This window comes from Dendrobium catenatum, unplaced genomic scaffold (genome assembly GCF_001605985.2).
Source record: "Dendrobium catenatum unplaced genomic scaffold, ASM160598v2 fragScaff_scaffold_743, whole genome shotgun sequence".
Classification (NCBI taxonomy): Eukaryota; Viridiplantae; Streptophyta; class Magnoliopsida; order Asparagales; family Orchidaceae; genus Dendrobium; species Dendrobium catenatum.
This window is the reverse complement of record NW_021319205.1, coordinates 4,451,817-4,462,690: the sequence shown is the minus strand read 5'-3', so window position 1 is coordinate 4,462,690 and position 10,874 is coordinate 4,451,817. Positions and strand designations below refer to the sequence as shown.

General features: G+C 32.4%; 1 protein-coding gene across 1 annotated transcript; it reads left to right on the top strand.

Moving 5' to 3' along the window:
* Nucleotides 1–84: 84 nt before the first annotated feature.
* Nucleotides 85–10,214, top strand: LOC110093278 (choline monooxygenase, chloroplastic). Its single transcript, XM_020818116.2, has 10 exons — nucleotides 85–434; nucleotides 6,342–6,387; nucleotides 7,434–7,569; nucleotides 7,792–7,866; nucleotides 7,952–8,164; nucleotides 8,306–8,401; nucleotides 9,186–9,304; nucleotides 9,372–9,465; nucleotides 9,574–9,624; nucleotides 9,711–10,214. Exons 1-10 carry the CDS (start codon nucleotides 128–130, stop codon nucleotides 9,849–9,851), a joined length of 1,278 nt encoding a protein of 425 aa, XP_020673775.1. The 5' UTR covers nucleotides 85–127; the 3' UTR covers nucleotides 9,852–10,214.
* Nucleotides 10,215–10,874: the final 660 nt, after the last annotated feature.

The following is a 10,874-nucleotide window of genomic DNA, read 5'->3' as shown; positions in this document are numbered from 1 at the left end:
TCTCCCAAACAAAACATATTATTGTCTTCTTCCTGCGTGGGATCACCGCACAATTACCACAGTAGAAAAAAAAAAAACCCTAATAAATTGACATAATTTGAATCCAAATGACTGTGATCTTGCTACAATGTCTGTTGGCGTGGCCCTCTTTCTTCTTTCTCCTGAGCCAATTCCCAAAACTCTCAACTTGCGCTTATATTCCCCTTCCCCTAGCCGGCGTCTTCAACTCTCGCCCGTATGCGTCTCTTATTCGACGCTACCGTTTGCCAAAGACAGAGCTTCTGACGCCGGCGATGTCCGCCGAATGTTGGAGGATTTTGATCCGACGATACCTCTTCCAGAAGCCCTAACGCCTCCCAGCTCCTGGTATACTGATCCCTCATTCTTCGCCCTCGAGTTTGAGCGCGTCTTCTTTCGAGGATGGCAAGTCGTAGGTTAGCTAAACATGTGTATCTTCGTAATCTATTGCTTTTTTCTCTAAAGAAACAAGGTTTGTGGGCTAAACACGAGCATGTCGCTAAAATTATTTAGGTGCTGTTTGACAAAAAAATAATAAAGACAAAAAAATAATAAATTCTGTAAAGCTGAAATAAATCTTCGTGTTAAGCCTTGAAAAGTTTTGGTAAGAGATTTGTTAAATCTGGCAAAATTCTAGCACATTGTTTGGCCGTCTATCCTAAGTTTTAGTATCTAAATGCATAGAATCGATGATAGAATGTGCAGAAAAGCTGAAACAAATCCAAAAAGTCGTTAACAAATTGCTTGAAGATCAAATACTATAAGAATTGATAATAGTCTTTGCGTGTGAAATCCTTTAAATATGAAAATAAAATTAAACTCTTAAACATTGAAACAACTTTTAACGTAACATTTAGAATTTTATTAGAAACTTCAAAGTCAAACATGTTTGTACAGGTGCTCACCTAGGATGGGTGATCTCCTAGGAAGTTACATTAAAGAGTTTCATGAGGCTATTAGGTCAAAACAAAATGGATAATATCTCAATGATTGAGAGTTTGAGCTATTATAGTTTACCTAAATAAAATTGGATGAGGAAGAAGAGTGAGAATGATGAAACATTAGTGCTTCTTCGTCTTTTTCCTTTCCTAGACCTCTTCCCTATTGGCTAGTTAGGTGTTCGAAGCCACCAATTAACAAAGCTACTGAGTTGTGAAATCTCCGAGCACGATCACACGTTGCATTGCATTGCAGGTCTACGTCAAACTTCTCGTCAATTTCCTGTTGACCTGCTGGATCGTGACCTCTCCTCTCTCTTATTTTTATCTCAGTCTCTCTCTCACACACCTATGATGTCCTAAGTACCGATTCAAAACTTGAAGGCACCATATTGGCTTAATAAGACACGAGACAACTTTAACCGAATTGGTTGAACCTGTTTGGTTCAACCTCCCTTTTTTCAAATTATTATATACTCCGAACCTTAAAAGAATTTCATTATCAAAATTCAAATCAGCTACAAGAATTATGTGCAATAAAATAAAATAAAATAAATTTTACATTTAATTTTAATGTCCAAAGCATATATTTCATTTTGAGTATATTTATGAAAAAGTTGAAGTAACTCTGGTGGCAGATAAGGGTTGAGAGAGTCGTTTTTGATGATTTGGTTACATAGAATGTTGAACTTGGTTAGGAGAGTAGATGTATTAGATCTGGCTATATTAAGAAAAGTAGAGATATTCCTAAAAAGACTTTATTAGAAAGTATTAGAAATGTTATTTTTTATTAGATTTAAATAAAATTTTGACTCTTAATATGACACAATGGAGAAAAAAGGTTCACGTAGTCGACTCCACATACTGGAATAAAGGTTTTATATTGTTATTGTCGTTGTTGTTATTGTTGTTGGTGTAATATACCTATAATATCTCCTCCCATTTTTCATCACTCGCCAAGGTTATGAAAATTAGATTAGACATTGACCTAAAAGAATGAGAGGTTTAAAATTTAATGGTTATATTAAATTGAACTTGGGGTTGACCAGATGACATAATAAATATTAAGATTGTTTAAATAATATCTAAATGGCATAATAATGATGTAATAATTATGCATTAAGATAAATTTATGACAAAAATAAATAGAATTTATATAAAAATAATATCTTTTGTAATTTTAAATTTTAATACTTTCAATTATATATATGATTCATATTTAATATAAATTTAATTCACATATGAACTTATAAATTTAATATAAATTGTTAGTAATTTATATTATATATTTAGATTAATTTATACCTATGGATTCTATAATAACTTGAAAAAATTGAAAAATATTTAAAAAAATAAATTTATATTTGAATTGGGTCGCTACGGCGCTGTGCTTGAGGGCGCTGCAGCGCTGTGCTTGAGAGCGCAATGACACTAAAAATCACCGTCTGGGTGTTAAAGACTATTCTACGGTAATTTTGGATTCAGCATGTAGCACGACGACGTTGGTATATGGCGATGCTACGCTGAGCACTGAAATCAGGTTTTATGTTTATTTTTCTTTCCACATATTCTCTCCCTCACCTATTGTCGTGACTTGCCATGACTTGCCAAGGAAGGAAAGAAGAGAAGGGGAAGGAAGGAGGAGAGAGGAAATAGAAAGATGGGTTTTTTATCGCCAGTTTGCTTCGATGCTTTTACGATAATTCTTTAGATCACCATGGTGACTCTTATTCTATTCCGTTTTTAAAAAAATTTAAGTTATACTGTTTGATTCCTCCCAAAAGGATTTGTATGGCATTTTCTCTGCATATCATTATCTTCCACCGTACAACTTTTGGTGTATTATAGTACTGATTATTCTGGATATTTTGACTGATTGATTTCATAATTTTACCAATTAAAAGTGTTGTTATTGCATGTTGTACTATGTAATAATAATTGTAATTTTGACATTTTAATTTGATTCTACTATTATTACTAGCATAGTGAATGAATGCTAGTATGTGATTAGATGCTAGCTGATCGCTTTTGCTTATATAATATTGAATAATAATGTGTGTGAAAATAAGTTAAGGCTGGTTACTCACTGATGTTGGCTGGAGCTGACTGACTTATATAGGATATTGGGTCGATGAGCTTTCTTTTAAATAATGTGGTTTAATGTTATCCTCTATTGATTCATGTGATTTACTAATTGAGAGTTATTATGAGATGATTACTGTACTAACGGGGAAAGAGTGACGACTCTGTTTATTGAGCCAACGATTACTGATTTACCAATTTACTAATTACTAGAAAAATATTGCATAAACCTGAACTCCTTGTTTAGTTCGATTATTGGGATGCATTCATTATTTTGATATATTGTCACTGTACTTATTTACTGTTATCATATTGTTTTACTATTACTACAACATATTTTACTAATATTGATACTTCTATTGATTCATTATCGTTGTTACTGCTATTAATTCATTGTTTAATAATTTACTGTTACTGGTTTAAAATTGCGCAATATGAGGCTTGCCTTTGCGCAATTCCAGTAAAAAATGCCTCAATGCTTACGCCTCGAGTTTTTTTTTATGAGGCTTGCGCCTTAACTTGGTTGAGGCCCGCCTCGCCTCACTCTTACATAAATCTTGAAGTAAATGCCCGACATTGGACTCTATAGGAGAGGAGGAAGGAGAGAGAGCAGTTCATCATAATGATGATTCAAATGAAGAACCTCTTAGTGATGACAATGTTGATGACTTATGAGTTCTTATGTGTTCTTATGTGATATGTCATTGCTATTTATTTTTGGAAAATAGAATTATATGTTAATGAAAATAATATTGAGATTTGGGAAAGATAGAATTTTTAGTTGAGCTATATTTCATGTTGTCTTATTATTGAGATATTTTGATTTCACTTCATATCTTATGCTTTTTTATGTTTTATATTATTCACTCATTAGTATATATAAAATTTATCATTTTATATTTACGCAATCTTTAAATTTGAGGCTTACGCCTCGCCTCACAAATGAAAAACGTCTCAATACCCGAATACGCAATTTTAAACATTGCATATGATATAAGATACTGATTTGATAATGATATATAATGACTGAATATTATGTGTATACTGATTTGATAGTACTGAGTTGTTATGGATTCCAATAGTTTTCATAAATTTTTTGATTTTACTGATTTATATGATTACTTTATTGATTGGATAACACTGTTATGATGTATTAATGACATCCGTATTGGGTTTAATGGTTTACAGATTTTACTATTTTCATACTAAATTGTTTTACTGGCCTCTGTACCATATTGGTTTACTATTTTACAAATTTTATTGCTACAACATATTTTTTATTATTTTTATACAGATTCATGATCATATTGACTGCTATTGTTATGAACTAAATAATATTTTTCCTTTCCATGCTTTGAGTTCAGTTATAGGATGGTAGTGGCCTGCTGGACTTTATAGCTTATTATATGTGATTTAAATGATTTCAAATCAGGGAAGAGAATCAGAGTGTGAAACTGATCAGTTACAAGATTCTTCAAGTTTTACTGTTATTTTTTTTTTCTTTGTTTTTTTTTTATTCTTTTGTACTCAGGAGTGAGAAGATGAATTATTGTATTTATATGACTCATGAGTATTATTTATAATTTTTTTATAGTGATTACAAATGTACATTGATGTTTTAATCTATAGATTCGTTTCCACTGATATTTATATTATTGAAAAAAATTAGATAGCTATGATTATTACAATTAAAAAGATAAAATAACTAATTCTTCCAAATTATATTCTGGGATGTGATAAATTTTATACCAAATTCACATTATAAAGTTAGATCTATATATTATACATTTTAGATTATTTATCATTAACATATAGATAAATAAATAATCTTTGTAGTGTATAGTTAAATAAATAATAAAGTCAAATGGATAATTATATATAAAATTTAAATTAAGTTGTTAAGTTTAATATTTTATATAAACTTATTAAATTAAAAATTTTAACTATTTATTCAACAATTAATTCAGCCTATTTTTAAAAATTATGACTGGTTTGTCGGTTACCTAGTTGGACCGGTGGTTCACTCCAATTCATACTGGCCCAAAGATAAAGTTCCTTTCAATTTTGAATGGACCAATTATCCGTTCGGTTCTTGAATACTAGTAGGTAACTAGGTATGTTCTTATATAGATATCATTCTTATAGAAACTCAGTGAAAGTGTATTATGCTAGTTTGGCAACTTGGGGCTTCTATTGGGTCCTTTTTGTTCGCTTGAAGCCAATGGTTGCACACTAGAATCACGACAACAGCCATGCTGTAGTGATCTCCCCCCAAGTGATTTTTTCATATCTCTAATCATCTTACCATTTAAATTATACCCTCGTAAGAAAAATCAATGCGTGAAATGGCACACAAGATAATAATACAGCAAAGCATATAAATATCTATTATGATATTAAGCATGAAATGTTGATCACGTTATAGCAAAAGCATATATATTTCTATCCAATTAATAAGCGAGAAAAAGTTGAACACATTATAGCAAAACATACACCGTCTACCTAGTTAATAAGTTTGAAAAGAACAACATGCAATATAGCTCCGGTACAATAGATATATTATGAAATAAAATGTATGAAGGTAATAAAAAAGAACAATGTTTATCACTATTCAAAAAGCAAGGTTTCAAGGACAGATAAACAAATAAACTCAAACAAATTGATATTTGGGGACTAACAATCATTCATATTCTATGTACATCGCTCATCCTTGTTTTGAATGTTTAATGGCTTGAGTTGTGGACCGTTCTTATAGTATTTGACATATTACTTATAAGCTGTTTCATTTTTTCTATTTGTTGATTTTATCACATTCAGCCTTTCTGAGTGTCACTTAAGTTTCAGAAAAAGTAATAAAATCATTTTTATTTATTTAGACGAAAATCATTTCTCAAACTAAAATTTAAACTCAATTTACAGATAGTATGATCATATCGGAATTTAGTAAATCTCCCATAAATCTGTCTCCCCAGCAATTTGGTAAATCACCCTAAATCCTGTTTATTTGAATTTAAGAAGCAAACGGATTTGCACACCTTTCTGAAATTGGTTAGCGGGATTTGTCTTAATTACCATCTAAATCCTGGTTAAATTGTACTTCCTAACTGCCCCTTAAGCCTTATTTGCATATAAATGAATTGCTGCTTAAGAAATCAAATTGCACTTGAAAAATTTGATCCTCTTCAGCAGAATTTCTTCAACCGGTTTGAGGGATCTTTAATATTACAATAATTCCTTGTTTTATTTTTTTTAATATAATTTTTATGATAGTATTGATGCTCTGTTGAATCCATTGGTTTACAGGTTACATTGAACAGGTCAAGAGTCCTAATGACTTTTTCACTGGAAGGTACTCTTTTCACTATCTGTGCAAATTAGGTTACTGCTGTTCTCATTTTTGATGTTTAACTTTTTTGAAACTATTCATATTCACATGGATGTGTCTTGAATCCCGTAGTATGTCTCTTAGGAAGAAAAAAGAATCACAAAATATTTCAATAATATAACTGAATTTGTGGATAAATCACCCCTTGTTTATTGACTTTGTTATTTTTATGTTATATCCTTGGAGATGTATTTTTTAACGTTAACAAACATGATGATGCTTTGAGTGGTTCAGCCATGACATTGAGTTAAGGATGAAAAATAATTATTATGTGAAACCAAAACTAAAAAAAAAAAAAACTGTTGTTCCATTATCTGTGTTCTCAATATTTGTCAATACACACTTCAAGTGGGATGGAAGTCTATAATTGAGTACAGAATTCTTTGTCGATTGGAAGATAAGCCATGCTAATCTCAATTTTTTTTTGTTTGGAGTAACTTAGAAGATCCTGTTGATTGTTTATTTTGTTTAGGTGAAGTTGTTCATCAAAATTTCTTTTGCAAAACTATCCTTTATTAATAATCCAAATTAAAAACGACAAAAAAAAGGGTAGAATATTTTTTCCATATATGAATTATCGAAAAAGATGATCAAAAGATGCAAAAGAAGATATGTCTGTCAAAGAGAGAGAGAGAGGGGGGGGGGGGGGGGGGGGGGGGGGGGGGCGTGTTAGTTACTAGAATATTATAATTAGGCTAGTGATTTAACCAGAATTAAGCAGTGTTAATTGAGCGTGATATCCTGTAAAGAAAATGAAAAATTTATAGATTATGTCTGCAATTCAAGTTTTTTTTTTTTTAATAACTCTCTCTTTTTCATCATCTACCAATTGTATAAACCAAAACTATGCTTCCAAATTTTTCTCCATAAGCCAGCTGACTCCATAATGTATACTAATTTATGGTACTCAAGGAGCGTTATATGAATCTTTAACATAGTTTGCATCATTTAAGATAGCATCCGTCACAATAATTTTCAATTCTTATGTATTTGTTCAGCTGAACCAACAGATTGGGGAATGTGGAATTTGTGGTTTGTCGGGATGCAAGTGGAGAACTTCATGCTTTTCACAATGTCTGTCGCCACCATGCATCAATCCTTGCATCTGGGAGTGGGCAAAGGTCCTGCTTTGAGTGCCCTTATCATGTGAGTCACTTTAAAAAAATGATTGGCGGGATATCATTCTAGATGGACTCTAGAGAATTGTGACGCTTTTATGATGTTTTTTCCTTGTTTTATATGGTTTTCTTTGTGGTTTCCTTAAGAGGATATCATTCTAGATGGACTCTGTTATTTTTTATTGCTTACCTCATGTATTACATTCTAATAAAGCTATCCTGTCAAAATGCCTCATTTTATATTTTATAGGGATGGACCTACGGGTTAGATGGACAGCTCTTGAGGGCTACTCGTATTACGGGAATCAAGAACTTCAATAAAAATGTAATCTTCGATTTCTATTTCTCATATTACTTTTTAAGAAAATTTTATGGAGCAATATTGATTTTTCTCTCATAACAAATAAAAGGATTTTGGCCTATTGCCACTAAATGTGGCTTCTTGGGGACCATTTGTGCTGATCAATGTGGATAAAAATATGCCCATAAAACAAAAAGTTTCAAGTGAGGTAGTGGGAAATGATTGGCTTGGAAGCGCTTCACAGATTTTGAGTGCCAATGGGATTGACACGTCCCTTGAATATGTTTGTAGAAGGAAATACACTATTGAATGCAACTGGAAGGTTTGCTTTTTTTGTTATGTTGAATTTCTTAAACAGTTAACAAAGTTTTATTACTGATTCACTGCTCTTATGTAGTTATGTTTTACCTCTTGTTTTAAATGCATTTCTGGGATGACCATTTTTCTTTTTCTATGAGTCCAGGTCTTCTGTGACAATTACTTGGATGGGGGCTATCATGTCGTATATGCACATGGAGGTCTTGCATCTGGCCTTAAGCTCGACTCCTACACTACTCGTGTATGGTCATTGGCCAATCTATTTGTCTTTAAATTAATATTTACGATGTCATGACATCTCTACATGGTGCTTCCTTCTGTTGAAGATATCAAAAAGGGACTTTGATAAATGTTCTATTCTTCCATGCCAACCCACATTGACAAATTATCTATTAAATGGTTTTGTTAGGCTAAATTATCAACCATCTCCATGAGTTCCCCCAGCTATTTGTCCCTATTGTTTTGCTTAAATTCATCCTATTATTCTTTTGAACATTTAGTAGGTTTTTCGTTCATTGGTCTATTTGCACCTGTAAAGTTTCCATCTAAACAGACACCCTTTATTTGGAGTTTTAGTATGTTGAGAAGAGGTTACATTATTTTATATACTTTTTGAACTTCTTTAATAATTTATGGATTCCCCACTCCGCTGTTATGTATCCCTTCATTCTTTTCCCGTGGAGCTTGTCGTCTTTCACCTCTCCTTTCTACTATCACAACAGATGATAGCCTTTCTCTCGGAGGGGTTCTTTTGGCCTCGATAACCAGTGGTCTTTGAAACTTCTTTTCCATTAGCCTTTTCTCCTTAACTGTCTTCAGAATTCGGTGGACTCGAGCAGATAGACGTTTGGGCTCTCTTATCCTTTGAGAGGATGGAACTTCAGATCGACGCTCCCAAAAAGATTGTTTTAGCACACCAGCAGAGCTATTTCTCCCTTCATTCTTTTGTGCTATTTTGATGACCCAGACATCATTTTGATGATTTTATTGGTATTGAACCCTTTTTTTGGCAATTATTTGATTAGATTTATGAGAAGGTTAGCATCCAAAGTTGTGAAAGTGCTCCAGCCGAAAGCAATGACCTTGACAGACTTGGGTCAAAAGCATTATATGCGTTTGTATACCCAAACTTTATGATCAATAGGTAAGCCCTTATTGAAATGCTTATTCCTCATTGCAACCATAAAAGTTCATATTCGACTATTTCCCAGGTATGGTCCATGGATGGACACAAATTTAGCTCTCCCGCTGGGACCAAATAAATGTCAAGTGATTTTTGACTATTTCCTTGATTCTTCCATGTTGGTAATTCCCGTTTCTCCTCCATTAAAAATCTGAGTTTTACTTTTCATTCCTTTAATATATTTTGCACAAATCTATGGTATTAATGTTCAACACACTCCCACTCTGCAGAGTGATGAAGAGTTCATTGAGAGAAGCTTAAAGGAGAGTGAAACTGTTCAGGTTCCTACTTCCTACCATATTCATTCTACTTATCAGCAATTCAAACAATGCAGGATTTTATCCCATTTTATGTACGTTGCATGCAGATGGAAGACATTGCACTGTGTGAAGGAGTACAGAAAGGCTTGGAATCACCTGCTTATTGTAGTGGGAGGTATGCACCTTCGATTGAGATGGCCATGCACCACTTCCACTGTCTTCACCATGCATGCCTTCGCGATGAATGATTTATTTTGACCCCTGTATTTGGAGAAATTATTCTGTGCAGAGGCCGGATGCAGAATGCCGTTCAGAAACCAATCAGAATGCATCACGTCAGTCATACCGAGCAATTTTTAGCGAAGGGGTGAAATGACGCATTCTAATTAGTATCCGGACGGCGTTCGACGTCCGCACATAATAATGAATCTTTTATTTGTGCTTAATCACTGTTGTTTTTAGTCGTAGACCATTGATTGCACCAAGTACTCAACTTCTGTACCAAATGGTTGTATACATTATTTCTGATTTGTGCTCGAGGGCATTAACTAGTACATAAAGATCCTGCTAATGTTAAGGTTGAACAAGGATTGATGCAGGTAGCTTTAATATTCGTGCATTTGGGAGAGATTTTTGTCGTGGCTCCTACTCATCCAGGTTTGGTGCTAATAATCATGGTAACAATTCAGAAATTCAGTTGAGTGGAAAATTAAAATAGGATATTTGGCCTATTTAAGGAACCTGAACATTTCTCAAGCTTCCAAGTAGTCTGCCTTTTGTCTATTTGTCAAAGCCAAAATTCCTGCATTACTTAATATTTGCTAATTGACTGTTGATTATAAAGAATTAGGTAGATGAAATATTTTTATATTTTATTTTTAAAAATAAAATAAATTGTTTTTTTTTTTTGAATGTGCAAACATTTCTTATAGCTCTATTTTATGTTAAGTTTCTTCAAAATTATTGCTCTGATACAAAAAATGGGATATCACAGTCCAATCCGATAAGACTCATAGATAGGACATATCCTATAGTGTTAGCTTGCAATAGGCCAACTCAAGATCAGAGTTTTGACAAACTTTTCAAATTTTATATTTTTCATTTAAACTTAAATGAACAATAGATCATAGAGCTTCAAATAAATCATCAATAATTTTTTTTTTCATTTCTCACAAATATATATATATATATATTGATTGAACTATAGAACAAAGCAATTTAAATAATTAATCATAATTGTATAAAAATTAGAAAAAAATAAATATATATTA

Bases quoted from the DNA above. Each gene is read 5' to 3' on its own strand.
- LOC110093278 (XM_020818116.2), top strand. From the start codon at position 128: ATGTCTGTTGGCGTGGCCCTCTTTCTTCTTTCTCCTGAGCCAATTCCC. The intron at 8,402-9,185 runs GTATGGTCATTG...TTATTTGATTAG, and splicing joins TCGACTCCTACACTACTCGT to ATTTATGAGAAGGTTAGCAT. The intron at 9,305-9,371 runs GTAAGCCCTTAT...ACTATTTCCCAG, and splicing joins CCAAACTTTATGATCAATAG to GTATGGTCCATGGATGGACA.